This window comes from Prunus mume, linkage group LG6, assembly GCF_029339155.1.
Source record: "Prunus mume cultivar Tortuosa linkage group LG6, ASM2933915v1, whole genome shotgun sequence".
Classification (NCBI taxonomy): Eukaryota; Viridiplantae; Streptophyta; class Magnoliopsida; order Rosales; family Rosaceae; genus Prunus; species Prunus mume.
In genome coordinates this window covers 661,438-679,537 of record NC_142703.1, presented here as the reverse complement: position 1 = coordinate 679,537, position 18,100 = coordinate 661,438, and the positions used below count along the sequence as shown (strand labels likewise).

At 37.6% G+C, this 18,100-nt stretch overlaps 1 protein-coding gene and 1 pseudogene across 1 annotated transcript; one reads left to right on the top strand and one right to left on the bottom strand.

Annotated features, from left to right (window-relative positions):
* Positions 1-10,125: 10,125 nt before the first annotated feature.
* Positions 10,126-15,879, bottom strand: LOC103336139 (bifunctional riboflavin kinase/FMN phosphatase-like). Its single transcript, XM_008239171.3, has 12 exons — positions 15,687-15,879; positions 15,360-15,496; positions 13,504-13,638; positions 13,138-13,324; positions 12,649-12,779; positions 12,444-12,513; positions 12,257-12,322; positions 11,433-11,587; positions 11,242-11,337; positions 10,772-10,923; positions 10,614-10,697; positions 10,126-10,515 (listed from the first exon to the last, which is right to left on the bottom strand). The coding sequence occupies exons 3-12, from the start codon at positions 13,589-13,591 to the stop codon at positions 10,387-10,389; spliced, it is 1,158 nt and encodes a 385-aa protein (XP_008237393.2). The 5' UTR covers positions 13,592-13,638; positions 15,360-15,496; positions 15,687-15,879; the 3' UTR covers positions 10,126-10,386.
* A 606-nt stretch (positions 15,880-16,485) lies between these two features.
* Positions 16,486-17,714, top strand: LOC103336140 (pyridoxal 5'-phosphate synthase subunit PDX1.3-like; annotated as a pseudogene).
* The last annotated feature ends 386 nt before the right edge of the window (positions 17,715-18,100 follow it).

Genomic DNA, 18,100 nt, shown 5'->3' with positions numbered 1-18,100 from the left:
GAGGAACCTGTTGAGGAAAGTGTTAAGGAAAGTGATGAGGAAGAAGCATCGGACCCTGAGTTTATAGATGTCACATCCCGGATCGCTCCGCCGTAGCACGATATTGTCCGCTTTAGGCCCCCTCTCTGCCTTCACGGTTTTGTTTCGGGAGCTCATGAGCAACTTCCAGGGAGGTCACCCATCCCGGGATTGCTCTAGCCTCCAACTCGCTTAACTTCGGAGTTCCTCAACTCCGAAGCCAATAAGCTCCCAAAAGACCTCGTGATAGATGGATGCGGGTGTGCACATATAAGGCACATCACCCCCTCTCCATTGGTCGATATGGGATCTTATAATAGACAATGCTTATGAGCAAAGTGATGTGGATGAAAGGTTGGTTGAAGAAGGTTGATAAGGTTTCTGACAACTATATTCATCACAATGCTACTGACATTGACCCAAATGCCCTTGAATATTAAGCAGATAGGTCAATTGATGTAGCTATAAGTGATGTGAACAACTTGGACAGTAGTGATGGTAAGGAGGTTGAGGGTCCTATGAAAAGAAGGAAGAGGAAATTGCCAAAGTTTGAAGGCATTATGCCCAAGACAGACTTGAGAAACCCAATCTTTAAGGTTGGTTTAAGGTTTCCAACTATTCTAGTATTTAGAAAAGCTGTGAGGAACTATTCAATCATTAACAAGAGGAAGATTAGATTCGCCAAGAATGATGTAAATAAACTGAGGGCAGTTTGTAAAGGTGGAAAAAGGCCATTGCCCATGGGTTTGCTATGCCTCTACTGTAAATGGAAGTACCTTGGTTCAAGTTAAACATTATGATAATGACCATGTGTGTGGGACTATTGAGAGGAATGTGCATGCTAACTCATCATAGTTAGCATAAAGGTATGGTACACAGTTGTCAAAAATCCACAATTCGGATGTAGGATCTTTTAAAGACCAAGTAAATGAATACCTATGTGTGATTGCTTCTAAGTCACAAATTTATAGAACAAGAAAAAAGGCAACTTCCATAAATGATGGTACCTATATGACACAGTTCGAGTCACTTTGGGATTATGCTAATAAGTTGAGGAGGACAAATGAAGGAAGCACAATTATTATAAAGTCTGATTTGGAGGGTGAAAGGCCAAGATTTGAAAGAATCTACATTTGTTTGGCAGCTACAAACAAGGGGTTTCTCTAGGGTTGTAGACCATTGATAGGGTTTGATGCATGTCACATAAAAGGGCCTCACCCAGGCCAATTACTCAGTGCAGTTAGTGTTGATCCAAACAATGGGATATACCCTATTGCATATTCTGTGGTAGAGACCAAAAACTATGTGACATGGAGGTGGTTTTTGGAGCTGTTGGCAAAAGATTGTGTATTCAAAATAACAACTTCTATGTTTTCATTACTTATAGGCAGAAGGGGCTGATTGATGTAATAGCCGATATGTTTCCAAATTTTGAGCATAGGCACTATCTTAAACACCTTCATGCAAACTTCTTACTTGCTGGGTATAGAGGACTTGTGCTCAAACATCACATGGAGGCTATTGCAAGAAGCACAACAATTCCTTGGTATCAAGCTGAATTCAAAAAGCTCCAAGATGTGTCAGGTGCTGCATTTGATTGGCTTGATAAATTAGATCCACAATGTAGATCTCACTTTAAAACTACATCAAAATGTGATATTTTTCTCAACAACATCTGTGAGGCCTTCAACAGTGCAATCACTGATGCAAGAGACAAGAGCATTTTGACATGTCTTGAGAGGGTAAGGTATTATATCATGTTATTAATGGCAAGTAGAAGGGCAGCTTTTGAGAAATGGCAGCATGATGTACAACTAAGGATTTTCATTATAGTTGAGATGCGTAAGAAGGAATCAGCCTAGTGCATTCCAAAGCTTGTTGGGATCAGACATACGAAGTCAAAAAAATTGGTGGAACTCAAGTAGTGGTTGATTTGAGAAGAAGCGCACATGTTCATGCATACAATGGGATATCACTTGGATCCCATATAAGCATGCTTGTGCTGCAATTGGCCAACTGAATGGAGATCATCTTGCGTATGTGAATGATTGTTACAAGAAGGAGGTCTTTGTAAGAGCATATGTAGAAATTGTACATCCCATGGCAAGCCAAGATTTGTGGCCGAAGCGTAACATGGCACCTTCACTGTCACCTAAGTACCACACCTAATCAGGGAGGCCAAAGAAAAATAGGACAAGGTTAGCAGCTGAACAACCCTCAACCTCTCATCCTAGTGGAAGAAAACTGCCAAGGTATAATCTGGAAATTAAATGTTCAATATGCAATCAACCTGGACATAATAAGAGGAAATGTCTCAAGGCATGACAAGGAAGCTCAAGCAGTCATATATATCTCACCTATGCTTGTTTATTGATTTTGACTTTATTTATGTAAATTAAGTGTGATTCATGGAGTGCAATATACATGTTTGTTAGGTATCTAAAAAAAAACAAGAAGACACAACTAAGCACTTCTACTCAAAGGATTATTAGACAACCAAATGGGAAGGAACTTGTCAGCATATTTGAAGTCTACAATTTTAATTCCTTTCTGCAAGGTTTCTAATCTTTCCTATTTCAATACTTGTTTCAAGTCAGAAGAAACACCCAAAAGAAGACAACTTAGTCCCAGCCTATGTCTCAGCAAGCATCTAAGTCTCATCAAGCTTCTCACTCACAGCCTATGTATCAACAAGGCTCTCAATCTCAGCCTATGTGTCAACAAGCATCTCAGTCTTAGGAAGCTCCTCAGTCTCAGACTATGTCTCAGCAAGATTCTCACTCATAACCTATGTCTCAACAAGGCTTTCAATCTTATCTTATGTCTCAACAAGGCTCTTAGTCACAACCACAACCACTAGTTGAGCCTCAAAGAAGGAGGTTTAAGTCACTAGCAAAAAAGAAATCTTTTTTGGAAAAGAGAAAAATGTTGGACCGGTATCAAGTGTGGAGATTCTGAGATAATTGGGATTATAAGGAAGTCAGGATTTGGAATATTTTGCTTACTTAGTATTTTGGAAATGACAGTTTGAACATGTCTTTTGAACTTCATTTGGGGTTAAATGGCTTTTGTTAATGGTTAATTAGAATTGGCATTGTGTGGAATTGCACATTGGGATTCAATTGGCTTTTGGTAATCTCAAAATGTTAGTACTGATGTTGTTTTGCTATAAAAGATGTATTTTGAACTTGAGGCCAGTCTGTTAATTATGTATGAAGTTCTCAATGTTTTGGCAAGTTTGTTGAATAGCAGTTTATTTGTTGATTATCAATGCTTTGTCTAGTTTCTTAATTATCATTGCCAAAGTCATTCTCAACAGTTTATTTGTTGGTTATCACGACAACTTGTTTAAGATTAGATTATAAGGTTCAAAGTGAGGTAATGTTAGGTATGAATGATTTGAAGTAGCAAATGTCATTCTAAAAAATGCCATGAAATAAACATATCGTTACATAGTACATTTTATAGCCCAAAAACACCAACTTCACTACTTTGCCTAAACCTTTTTTAACGTAACATTGCCTCATCTATTTTACATCAAATTGCCGAACTTTACAAAAATCAGTACAACCCATGACATAAACAAAGCAACCCATATCTTCCGCTTGCTTGCTCGCATACGTCCAACTTCCTTTTCCAATTGTCTCATTCTCCTCAGTACATTCTGATACTCTCAAGCACTACCAAGACTGACTTAATTCTTGCAAGTAAAATGCTCATGTTGACTACCTCGCATAAATTATTTAGCAGCATGTCACATTTACAGTGAGGATTGAAATGTGATCTACACCATTGACTTGCATCCCTCTGCGTGAGCCACGCGTGAGCTTTAACATCTAAATCCAACATCCTTCTTATCTCATCTTCAAACCAAGGCCTTGTACTAGCTCTTCCAATGGACTCCATTTGTAACCTAAGAGTCAAACCTTTGTGCTCAGTCATGAAATTGGCAATGAGGTGCTTCAAATAATGTCTATGCTCGGCATATGGAAAAAGCCGATCCATAGCATCAATCAAACCTTTTTCTTTATTAGTCATAAAAACATAGCATTGTTATTTTCAATCTTCAAATCAATACTCAAAAATTCTAGAAACCATCTCCAAGTGTTGTTATTCTCCACCTCAACAATTGCATAGGCCACAGGAAACATCCCATTGTTGCATCTACAGCAATAGCAATTAAAATTTGTCTAGGGTGAGGGCCCTTAATACGACACCCATATAACCCTATGAGAGGCCTACAACCTTCTAACCACCCTTGTTTACAAGCTGCCAAGAAAGTGAACATTATCTAGAATCTTGGCCTATCACCATCCAAATCTAATTTAATAATAACTGTGCTTCCAGGATTCACCCTATTCAATTCCTCAGCATAATCCCACAAAGCTGCATATTGTTGTACATGACTCCCCTCTAACAGTTGCACTGCCTTATTTCTTGCTCTATATACCTTTGTCCTACTAGAAGTAACTCCAATAGCTTCATTAACCTCCTCTGCAAATGAAATGGCATCCCAATTCACCTTAGTCAGCTTAGTCGTAAAATGCTTGGCCAAATAATTAGCATTGACATGTCTGGTTTTTTTTTTTTTTTGCATTCTTCCACAAGTGTGTTCCCCATTCAAGGTTTTAACTTTGAGGTAATTGCTTTTGTTGATTGATGAAGCATATATCACAAAAGGACAAGGCTTCTCACAAACAACTCTTATAGCATCCCTATAATTCTTCTTAAATGTCAGCTCCCTAGCAATATTGATAGAATACACCCTTACAGCTTCTCTAAACATGGTAGCAGTTGCAAACCTCAAACCAAGTCTGAAATGTGGATTCTTCATATCAATGTCATGGATAAATCATCAAACTCAGGCCACTTTCTCTTTTTGCTTGATCTCCCCTCATCATCCTCTTCATTGGAAGCATTAAGAGACCCATTTATTCTTGGTGAGTTTGTATTGTAATCTTTATGTTCAACTTTTTCTCCTTCATTAGGGCCACCATCAACCTTGGTTGGGTCAACACACCCATTAAGAAATGCATCATCATTGTTGATCAAATTTTGTTCTTCCTCATCTTGAATAAAGCCTTCATCCACAAAATCAGGATCCCCATAATCATTGACACTCTCAGTTTCTGCAGTTTGACTTTCACTTTCAATGACCACTGTTTTTCTTTTTTCCCTGAGCCCTCTTTTTCCTCTATCATTGGGGAATTTTTTTGCTTTCTCAGTTTTGTTGTTGTTTCCTTTTCTCAATTACCCTTTTTTTCTTTTTCTCAGTCACTCTTTTTTTCCCTTTCTCAGTTGCCCTTTTTTTCCTTTTCTCAATCACCACTTCCTCCACAACCTCCTCTTCATGTCCCAAATCAATAACCTCCTCATTTACATTATACTCTGTTAAGTCACTTTTCTTGGAAATAAACCACAATAACCTTTCTTTTGCTTCACAGATATGGCCATACTAGGTCAAGAACTAACTTATCAGTGTCAAACTTCACCAATTTTCCCATTATAAGCTCTTTAGAATAATAACTCAACTCATCTGCCTTATATCCTAGTAAATTAGCAAGATCGTGAAGCAAAAACAATGACACATAGTCACCTTGGCACTTGCCACCCCAACTAATTGCCCCACCCATGTAACTCCAGCCAGTCTTTACTTCCACCAACTTATCCCCATGATAAACCATCCACGTGAACAAAATCTCATTATCTACAACAACAATATTCAAATCAAGCAACAACATTTAATACACCAATGGAAAAAAAAAAAAAAAAGCAAGGGACCACAAAGTCTTTTTATCTTAGCAACATAACAAAAATAAGACTAACAAAACCAAAAAATACACCACACACTCGACATAGACAATTACATAGGCCAAACAAAGTCATCGATTTTCTTTGACAAACATTATTCACATGAGAACCACAAGAAAGAGACACTTACAATGCACTGGAGCTAGTGCTCTATCCTCTTTGATAATACTCATCTCTGACTCCTTTTTGTCAAGATTCCCTCTAGCTTTTTCCCCGACAAAAGCTCAAACACACCAACAGTACCTCCCTTTCCATAACAAAAGCTCAAACACGCCAAGATTCCCTCTTCATTTTGTCAAGATTACCCAAAACCCCCAAATCTTCCAATGGTGGTTCCCAAATCCTCAGTTATTCGAACCCTAATTTCAAACTTAACCCCTTAAAGTTGACAATGAGACTTTTCATATTCGGTCTCGCCTCTCGCCACATCAGCCACACTAATGGGTCTAGCTTTGTGCAACGTGTGCGAATTGGCCCACTTTTTCTGCCATGCAAGCTTATTTAACGGGTCAATGGGACAGCGGAGGGGATAATTTTTAGATGGAATTGGAGAATTGGTGGTTAAGAGTGGAAATTTCAGTTCAATGGGGTTAAATGAGACCAAGCTCGAGTTCCAAGGGTGAAATAGTAAATAAGCCTACTATTTATGTAGTTAGTATTAACAGGGTAGAATATAGAGAACTACATTTAGAGCATAACAAAAAAATTATCACAATTACTATAAGATTTTTAGCAGAGTATGGTTATTCTGGTCAACTTCATAGTGAAACAGTCATCATTTGGATCTTAAAGTTAAAAGAAATTATATGTTTTTACATCCCTCTCTCGAAAAATATAAAATTAGATTTCACAGTGGTTTACAGATAATATTTACTCAGATAGAGCACAACATAGTATTATTACTTCTTATAATGAACATGTTATGACCAATTTTTGGTATATTAGCAATTTCCTGTTACAAAAACATAGAGTGGTCTTTGAGTGTAACTTATAATTTTTAAGTGAAGTTCTGCTATCCTGGGTCAGTGTGGCTCAGAGACAATGCCAAGGTATGTTTTGCATCCATGCATTCATATTTGCATATTTGCAAGTTTATCAAAAGTAGTTGTCAGATGTGTAGGACTGATAAATTGTTTTAGTCTTACATAATCCAGTGCCAAACATCAGTGAATTGTTAATGATGGTTTTATACTCTTTAGTTTGGTGTTTATTTAAGCAAAAGGGTTCTTTTGTCTTTTCAGCTAGGTTTTTAGTTAAGTGGCTTTATTTGTTAAAAAGCCAATTTTTGCTAAAAGCCTTTTTTGGTCTCTGACTAGTTTTAAGCATGTAAAATAAGAAAGGAACTTAATCGTTTTGTTTGCTGCAACGTTGAAAAGAAAAGAACGACCAAATATTCTTATAGAGAGTTTTTTGAGAGTTTATATTGAAAACTCATGTGGCTGTTCCTTGTGAGCCTCCATGAGTGATTACATCATCATTTTTTCATATATGTGTGAATTCATGAGCATTATGCATGTTGATGATCAACAATCGTGCCTTGAGGTGTGAGCAACTGAGACTAGAGTTGGGTCATCGCTGATTGGGTTGAGTAGAAAAAGCGAATAGGCAAGTCTGCCTTGTGAGCGTTAGTCTCGTGAGTTGAGACTTGTAAGACCTTTTTGTATTCTTTCTCATAGTGATTTATTTTCCGGCATAGTGCCCGCAATTGTTTTCCTCATATTGAGGTTTTTTACTGCATCAACATATCTTGTGTCCCTTGTGCGATTGTTTGTGTTTTTGTTTGAGTTTATTGCTGCTGTGTATTCTTGGATTCTGCTTACAGGATTGTTACAGTATTTCAATCCTGTCGTGGTGCTTGAGTATTAAGAAACAGATTAGTTGGCCATTCTAGGGAATTTCAGAACTGCTTAGTCCATCAAAATCAGTAAATACAAAAATCTCTACCAAGCAAGATATACAAGATATTCAAAAATATAAAGGAGCAACAATTGTTGATGATCATCTGAACCTCCTTTACCAATCCAACTTTATCAAGATCTATTTTGAGACTACATCTAGGAGATCAGATAACACATATGAATTGAGGATAAGCAAAATAGGGGCACAAGTTTTTTATGAAATCTATAACCAAGATAGCAAAACAGATTGAAGCAGAAGAAAATGACAAATCATACTGTAATAGCTTAGGAGAAGAAGAGCTACATAATATAAACAACATGATGGAAGCATAATGAAGCCATAACAACATGTGAAGATTGTTGACGTGAGTTAACCTAACAAATCAAGGAGATTTATTTCCTAAGTTAATTAGGTGATTTACTTCCTTGTTTCATATAGTTGACAATCATTGTATAATTATGAGATATTCTCCTAATTAATTACTGTATATATTTCCTTGTAAAGCATACTTGTAAACTCCTATATATACCTCCTTATGGAGAAGAATACAGTTAACCTAAAGTATTCGAACCATATTCATATTTTAGTATGGTATCAGAGTGGTCGATCCTAGATCGTCTCTAAGCCCTCAAATCATATCCTCCAATTCAAATACAAACTCTAAATCAAATTCCTCAAATCAAAATCCTAAATTCTCAAATCAAAACCTTTTATAAAATCCCTGACTCCAAACCCTTTCCCACAATTCCTACCCACAAACTCAGATCAAATTATACTTCCATTGCGATATTAGGCCCCACTGTGATTCTCTCCCTCCTTGAAGACCCAAGAAGCATGCGGCCAGTCCTACTGAACAGGCTACACTGGCTCGTGCTTCTGTAGCCACTACCAAAGGTTATGCTTTCAATACCTCATCTCAAAAGCACATGTGAATTATTGACTCAGGTGCCACAGATCACATGACATTTGATCCTGACCAACTTCTTGCTTAGAAACCATCCATACAGTCGGTGGTGTCTAATGCTAATGGTACTCCCTCCCCCTGTGGTTAGGGGTGGCTCTCTATCTCTCTCTAACTCCATACATTTATATTATTAGCCAAAAACTCACTAGCTGATGGTACTTTATATAATAAAAAATGTGATCACTAAAAGAAATCGTGACTGAAACTCTCTGCCGGAAGCATGCCTTTTAAAGTCCTAGAAGAGACTTCGACATAAATAAAGAATTACATTTCATTACTTCCAAACATTACAAACTTAATCATATGGTACAGGCTAAAGCGTCAATGTTGCAAAAGGTTGCAAATAATTACATGAATCTTGCATCCTTTATCTTTCTATCTCTGACTTGGCTAACTTTCTTTTTCCCCTTTGATATTTGTATAATTTGTATTATAAGTCTAGAATTCTCTATTAAACTTGGTATTCTGATATAATAATGTTTTTGCTGAATTTTTTATTTTTGCATGAAGTATCGACTTGAATTTTGAACTTCACTATGATGTGTAAGTCGAATTACATGATATTTTGTGGGGTTGAGTGACTGGGTTAAATACCTTTTGGTCACTGAATTTTACATGAAATTTTAATTCCCTTAGTAACCTGGCAAGCACTAGCAACTGTAACCAGACTCATCGATATTAACTTACTTGCTATAATATGCTTTTGGTGTGTGCTTGTTGATGCGTGCAATTTCGTTGACATTGTAGTGGCTTTTGTTCTTGGATCTTTTCAGGTGCTGAAGTTTCATAGAAAATATCCTTATTTCCAGTTGGATAATTGTAATTATACTCTACATATACCAATGTTCTATTTCCATTTGGATAAGTGTAATTGGACAACGAATTTACCTTTCTAACATGTATGGAACTCCTTACTTTTTTTTTGAACGAAAACTCTACATTCTGTGTTGTTTTTTTTTTTGGGGTCAAATTTTTTGTGTTGTATTATGAATGTGAAGGAAGTAGTGTTGATTATCATGAAGCTTCAATCTTATGGACCAAAATCTTGGCTGAGGGGTACTCTCGTTATTGATATTGGCTGTCTGCTGCATGATACTTCAGATTCGGTCTATCCTTTGAGACATTCATTTTTGCTGATTTCTTTGAAAGTCAGGTTTCATCATGTTCTAAGGAAAGCAAACTTCGTTGCAGATGTTCTTGCATCGGTCATTCTGCCTAAGATTGTCGGATTTGGAGTGCTTCCCCACCTCCCTCCCTTGTCGGCTTTCAAATTCAACTGACGGAGTTTGGGTTGTAAGTGCTTATTTGTGGCGTAGGCACCTCCCTGGTTGGGGACCTGGAGACAGAATCAACATGGTTGCGAGGAGCGGTTTTCCCCAATAACATGCAATCTAAAACAAACCATCTGCAAACAAGAGCTTGCACAACTGTACTAGTGCCAAGGCCTGGAGATTTTCTCCGCTCATTTTGTTCTCATTTATAAATTGTAACTGATGTCTACCTTTAACCACAACTTCATCATGATAATTTAGGAAACAGTAAATTTGATTTGTGATTTACGGCACTTTATATCCGTTACATTCATGAGCGTGACATAGAGTCACTTCAAAATGAATGAATATCAAAACTGTGTACAATTTGATTTATTGTTTTAGCCGATGACAACTAGCCTCCAAGAAATTGCTGGGCCACCCTTATGTAGAACTTTTAATATATGGGTCGTCCTTGTATTTGGAGAACAATGGAAGATCAAGAGCTTCCTCTGCAACTTTTCTGTCATGATGAATCCTCTCTATCAAGCTCTGGAGGGATGAGAAATTGGCCTGTTTATTTCATAAACGAACATTAGGAAACATAGATAGGACAGGGAGGAGGAGCAATTGGTATTTTCCAGAAGAGATTGATTAGTTTTGACTAATACCTCTGGCCGTATGTAGCCGACTATAATAAGACGCAGTTCCTCCCCATAGAAATCCTCACCAAAGTCATGAAGCAACCATGGCTCCTGCATTACAAATTAAATTCAACAGAGAAGAAAAATAATTGCAAATGCTACCTAATGTGTCTTAAAAAACTCACTATAGTCTTTTCAGTGTTGTCGAAATAAGGATTCCAACCAACACTCATGACCATTTTAAAGACACCTCGTTTAGATAATCCAGCCCAACCAAAATATACTCCTGAGGGATGTTCTGAAAGAAGAGATCCATATCCTTCTGTGGATAAATTAGCTGTAGAAAAGATGTAGTGCACTTATAAGTATAAAGAAAAGAGGAAATGAAACAAATTAATTGAGCATGAGAGGGAGAGAAACAACAAAACACAAGCAAGAAACCAATAATTTCAAGCTCAGTCAAGCAAAGTCGGACCTAAGGAACATAACTTGTATATTGCCAATATCAGGTGCATTCAAAAAATCGCCTACATATGAGATAAAACTAACCTGTATATATATTATCTAAACTAAGAACAGCAGTCAGTTATTGTTTCATCCAAAGACATGTACAGTTGAATGAAGACTCTAACTGGATAGGCCGACAGCAACACACCTGTAGGGATCCCAAGTACTTTTGAGCCCCGACCGAATCCCTTAATGACAGGACCACCAATGTGCCAAGGTTCTAGTGGTAAAGTATCTTTTATCCCTGCAACAACAAATCAATGGTGCTAATGAAAAGGGCTTATGCAGAAGAAACTCTTCAAACGTAGTTGTAACACAGACACAGGTACTGAGGTATACAATCTTGGAAAGGAGGTAGGCCCCACTTTTCAGGTTGCAAATCAAGTAGTGAGTTGATCACCTCATCCGCTGAAGTATAAAGATGGGACTGCTTTGGGATGGAGGGTACAGCAACCACCTCCATACCAGCAGCCTTTCCAGCTGTAACACCTGGTCTGACAAAACCAATACAGAAATGTTCCAAGGAAGAAATGTAAAGAAAAGTGACATCACTTCACCATATACACATCATAAGGAAGAAACACAGCATCAAATTACTGAAGGAAGAATTTTCGTGAAGAAGGGCACATCAATTATTTGTTTGCAGCTATTTGCCATCTAAAATGAAATTACTAATCTTAACTAGAAGCATCACACACATGCAATGCATGTGTGTTGGTGATGGAAGGTACATTAAGGAAATAAAATTTAGAATGTGGGAGAGAAACTAGTGGGTATTAAGTAGGTATAATTGATTTATTAACTTTAATTTTTAAATTTAATACCAAACTTGTTCAGTGTGAGAGAGTCGTAACTGACTTTTTTTTTATTGGCCAAAAATGTAATATTGACTTATATCCAATACAGCATGTGCCAACCTTATCAAAGTTAGTCTGAATCTAACTTGTTTGAGGATAGTATCTGTAGCAAAACTCAAGGTTTTCAATCAGGTTCATTATTTTATTGAAGAAGTTTTAGATGTAATGTAAACAAGGGTAGTTGAAGAGAACATAAACGAAAACCATAACACTAAAACAGGAATGTTCCCTGCAACAGTTTTTGCTCTGGCTACTTTAATAGAAGAACAAATTCAAACCTGTAAAGAATCCGAGTAAGATACTTACAGAGAATCTTCAATGACAAGGCAGCTGGAAGGGTCAACATTAAGCCTTTTAGCAACTTCAAGGAATCTACAATGCAAAATCATATTTCAGGTTTTAGAATACCATATTTATCTAATCCTTAATATAAAAAATTCAAATAAAAAACACACTCAAATTGAAGCTCAAAAAACACATTTACGCATCTCACATTTCTGGAGAAGGCTTCCCCAATCTTACTTCATCACCACCAATGATGACAGAAAAGGATTCCTTCCATCCTGCGTATGAAATACAATAAGCAAATAAGTGCTTGTTTGTATGATAAGAACGACCCATAATATATCCTGAATGCACGCGATACTAGATAACTTTCCATGTACGATGTAAGCAAATATGCTTCTGGAGAAGTATACCCTGATGAAAAGAAATTTTGGTTTCTATGTTTTCCCTTGGAGAGTTCGAAGCCATTGCCATTGACACTCTATGACCACTCAAATGTTTAATTAATCGATTGGCACCTGGAAGTGCTTTGATGTTGCACCACCTAGAATGACAATTGCCAATAGCCAATTAACAGTTTTCCACTAAAGTACTGCCTGAACACATAACAGTAAGTGAATGATTTGTTCTCATTATCATATGGAAGCATGCTTAAAAACATATGATCTAAAACAAGCTCCATTTAGCCCAAAAAGAAAACGATCCAACTTCCAAAATGACTAACATTTAGAAAAAGCAGAAAAGAGACACATTTAACAAAATTCTTTTATATATTGACCTTAACACCCATTATATATTCCTCTCCTAAAAGCCAATAGTAATAAACAGCCAAAACAAACATTTGGTACTAGTATAAAAATGATTTTTTAACAGACACAAAAGCAAGTACAGTAGTTAATTACTGATTGGAGAACATGGGGGTAATCTCTGAAAGTAATTCACTCGTTGTGCAAGATAGCCCATAAGCTTCAACAACAGCACTTGCAGCTTCAAGTGGTGTTTTTCCAACTACTTTTTGAACTTCCCGTCCATCCCACTGCATTCCATACTCGCCCAAATAAACTCTTAAAACATCACTTACAATACCATCTGTAATTAATTAAAATAATGAAGAAAAGGAGTCACTAACACCAGTAGAAAGCAAAAGCTACTTCTAAGAATAAAAGTCACATCCAACTTTGGAAGAAAAAAGGAAGCATCAGCCCTTGTCACAAATCAAATAACAAGATGTTAAAAGCAAAATTGAAAATGCTACTCAGAGTGCAGACCTGTGTTAAGTAGTGTACCATCCAAATCGAGGATAACACAGGACACTATTTTCTTCAAAGGTTGTGCAGTTGACATCTTCTTAATCATGCATAAATCTCACAGTTCAGAATTACACTCCCACTAGTAAAATGTATCTGAAACAAAGACAGATTTATCAATCCAATGAATGAAATTTAATAACTGTTACAAATCAATTTACCAAAATCTCAAAGTCAAACAGAAATTGATCAATGAATTATTCATAACAATAATTGACCTTTTCCCACCTTATCTTAACCAAACACACACAACTCCATTTGTCAATGCTCTATGTCAAAACAGGCCTTACTGCTCGTAACTATTGAAGATATCAAATTAAGTACCAACTAAATTCATTTATACCATTCTTCATACTAGCCTCTCGGCATGCCCTTTCTGCATGCTCGAGGCTTTTTCTATTGCACTTACATTTTATTTTAACAATAGAAATTGAATTTTACAGGATTCAATTGTTTTGTTTTTAAACTTAAGGCAAAAGTCATACAAATCATATTTTATGTAATGGGATCAGAATCTTATATTCCATAGCCACATAATCTGCAACTTTCCATTTAAAGAGTGTTTAGCATCAGTTATAACAAATAAGATAATTTGTATGACTTCTACTTCAATTTTAAAATCAAAACAGTTGAATCCTGTAAAATTCAATTTTTATTGTTAAAATAAAATGCATGAGCAATAGAAAAAGCCTTGAGCACTTAGAAAGAGCATGCCAAGTCCAAGTGTCAGTAGTAAGAGACATTTTTTGCAAATTTAGAGAAAACAGTCTTGATTTTGGCCTTCTGATCTTGAAGGGAATTCCACACATCTCTATAATGGTCCTACGAGACGATGGATCAAATTTAGGTTGGACCTCTCTCATAAACCACCTAGACCATATCCCTTCCACATGCCAAAAAGGAAGCTCGTCAAGTATTATCATTTCCAAACAAGCTAGTCTACTCTTCTTGTTATATGCACGTGCAACTAGGACTCCCTTCTTCTCAAATACAAGAGTTTTTGTTTGTTTTCCTCTCTCAGTGGAGAACCCACCGTACATTTTTCTCTCAGATGTTCCATTTCTCATGGGATCACATGCATAATCTGCTTGACAAACAGTTGCAATAAGCCCTAGGGCAATCACTCCCCAGTTCAACTTTTTCCCTAGCAAAATGTTTCCACACCACTTATGCTTCCCTAGTTGGTTGTTTCTTTCCTGAAAAGGCGAAGTGTGGGGATTGCAGCTGCTCCCTCATCAACAATTGGTGGTGCATTAATAGACATGGGTGTAGGACTCGGACTTGGAGTGGTGAGAGAGGTGTGTTAATAGTATGACTTTGTGAACGAACTTCTATAATCACCAAGTTGAAGCCTATGTGTTCACTGGAATTCAGGAACAGATTCAATGGATATAATTGGAGCAATATAATTGAAATTCAATCCTATGTGTGACTCTAACATAAAAAAACAGATTATAAATGAATACGTACCTATGTATTACTCTAACCTGAAAAACAGATTTAATGGATATAATTATGATATGAATATGCTTGTTTCAAAATGAAAAACAGCGCTAGGCCATGATCCAATGAAAAACAGAATGTTCAATTCTTGTTTATTTGAGTGTCTGCAGAATCATTACAGCTAATCTATTTCAGAACTTATTGTAGAAAATTATTGACTATGGAACTAAAATACTCTAGATCAGATATCTCATCAATTCCAAAATTATAAATAAAATAAAAAACTTTAACCAATAATTCAAAAGGAAAAATTAGAGCAACAACTATGTCTAAAACTTCACCTAAATTTTCAAAAGAGAACTGAATCAACTAACCAGATGACAGAATTCTGAAAAGAGCTTGAGATAATGATTTGTCTTATGAAGAAACAAGCTACTGAGAGATGGAGAGTGATGGCAGTAGTGACTGAGGCATTCTCGGTGTCAACTGTGGACTGTGGACCATTGACAATCTGCAAAATTTGATTATAAGCATGCAGATTCCACAAATCGTTTTTGACAATTACCCATCCAAAAACAACGTCCCTTCCCTTGCTTTGATTTGAACAAGTAAGATCAGAATATTGTGGAATTAATTCTTGTAGAAATCACAGAGCCCAGAGCTTAAAATCTCATCAAAAACTAAAGATAGTTGGGACTTACCCAGACAGAGGTGAACGAAGCCGAAACGTTCTGTGACAAAATGAAGAGTTTGATTTTTGTGAAGAGTGGCTGCGAGCGAGAGTGGGTGTGAGTTTTTGAGAAAGGAAAATATGAAAAGGAAATGAGGAGGAAAATAGAATGTGGGTTTAAGTATTCCAAAGAATCTAATTCCCAATAGATACAATCCAATCCAAGCGAAAAACAGAAATTGTTCTTTAGGTTGTCCCTTCCTCATTTGAAAGGGACCCTTTTCGCTGTCGTCGACGAACAGATTGCCGCTCGTTTTTATTTATTTATGGCTTAAGTGCTGCAATCGCCCTCGGAACATTTGGTCAATTCCCACTAAACCCCCTCAAAGTTAAAGTGACTCACTTTGACCCTTGACTGATGTTTTGTATCTCAATTTATCCCTCACCGTTAAGTCTATTAAAAACTCAGTTAAAAATGCTGGCGTGGCACTAATAAGACCTACTATTTTGCTAAACTAAATGCCATGTGTGAAGAAAAAAAATTAAAAATTAAAAATTGTCTTTTAAAAACCTTAATTTAATTTTTTTTAAATAAAAATAATACTTTAAAACCAAAAAATTCCCCAATCCCTTCCCACTCCTCTCTCTTCCTTTCTTGCAGACCAAAAACCCAGCCAGCCCCTTCCCTAAGCCAAAACCACACCCTCCTAAACCAAATCATCATCATCATTCCCCAACCCTCCGTTATCTCCGTAGTAACCAAAGCCCCTTCTCCAACCTCGACCCAAACAAAGAAAAAAATCCCAAACTTTGGAAAGAATGAAGCCCAAATGGCCAAAACACTCATCCCTGATGTTAGTGGTGAGCAAAGGAAGCAAACACTAGCCAAAACCCACAACTCATCAAAGAAGTTGTTTACATCATAATCAACCGAGCATATCCAGCCTCAAAACGACTAGCACCAAGGCAGACACGCCTTCTTCTCTCGCCAAGGAAGACACTCTTCCGAGGTACTGACACATCCCAAGCTCCCGATCGCAAGCTCCAAACCGCCAACCTAATCTCCAGACACATATCACCACCACAGACTTGCACAAAGTCCAACATCGAAACTTTGTGCAGACCTCTCACTTTCACCTCCCTATAAATAGGGAACAGTACCCAAGTAAAAAGGGTAACTTCTCTCTCACTTTTACTCTTGCCAAATCTACCACCCTTAGCTGACTTAAGCATCGGAAAGCCTTCGCCCTGCACCACATCGGTGTTCAAAGCTTAACAATTGCTTCTCCTACTTTGTCTTCTGCAGGCTCTTTCCTTATCGAAGGTCCTCACCTTCTCCACTGCTGAAGACAAACCCCTTTTTCTAACTTGACCTCCCAAAAAGAGCATCAACATAAGTCAAGCAGTGCCATGCCCATTCCCATCATGGCCAAGGCCGACTGGCCACTTGCCGAGGCCCAAATCCTTGAAGCCATCGGTGTCGATTAAGTCGATGAGAGTGAGGTCCTGACCTCGCCGATTAAGAGCACCACATCAACAAGCACAATTTCCGGTGCCATTCGATGTGGGTGTCGGAATCTCGAGGTGCTCACGAGTCCGAGAAGGAGCAATAAGATTTGGACTCAAGGCGATGCGGCACGGGGAACATCATCAAGTGGTGAGGCATGTGTGGTCCGTGATAGGGACATTAGGGTTTTGCGGAACATGGACGATGACGAGGTGTTTACTTTCGCGAAGAAGATCGCTTGCGCTGCACGATATGGTGATGTAGACGAAGCAACCGAGGAGGCTGCTGTGGTGCACTTCGCCGAGGGAGGGGTGGCAACGCAGCAAATGCGGCGCTGATGATGCAGCCGGGTTGCGACGAGATGTTTGTCGAGTTTGGCATGTTTAAAAGCGGCATGACTTGGTGAAGCGGGGGAGGGCAATTGTGCAGGCTATGACCCATTACAGGGACCCGGATGTGCTGGCTAAGTTGACTTGCGGGTTGGGCGAGGCCATGGTTGGGTTGAATTTGAAGGACGAGAAGGTGGAGAGGTTGGCTAATCGGTCTAAGTGATGAAACAATCTTTGTTGTGTGAGAGGAAAAGGAAGGCGGTGTTTGGGTAGGTGGGTTTTTGTTTTTTTACGTGTAAAAAATTAATTAAAGATCATGTTTTTGGGTCGTTGTTTGTTTGTTTGTTTGTTGAGTTTAGTATTGCTTAATTTAATAAGGAATTAAGTTTATGTTTCTGCTTTGTAGTAATTGAATTTTCTCTAATTCCTAATTATTAGGCTAATCTTGTAATGATTTTTTTTGCTAATCATTCAACTAGTTTTGGTTCCAAGTTGCCTGGGTTTCAGTAGGAAAAATTAGGAGAGGAATTGGGGATTTTTTTTGGTTTTAAAGTAGGAAAAATTACACTTTAGTCCCTGGAGGTTTAGTGTCAATATCGAAATGGGCCC

Coding starts and splice junctions, on each gene's coding strand:
- LOC103336139 (XM_008239171.3), bottom strand. CDS start 13,591: ATGATTAAGAAGATGTCAACTGCACAACCTTTGAAGAAAATAGTGTCC. Junction 12,514..12,648: donor CAAAATTTCTTTTCATCAGG/GTATACTTCTCC, acceptor TTTCATACGCAG/GATGGAAGGAATCCTTTTCT. Junction 11,588..12,256: donor CTTGTCATTGAAGATTCTCT/GTAAGTATCTTA, acceptor TGGTTTTGTCAG/ACCAGGTGTTACAGCTGGAA.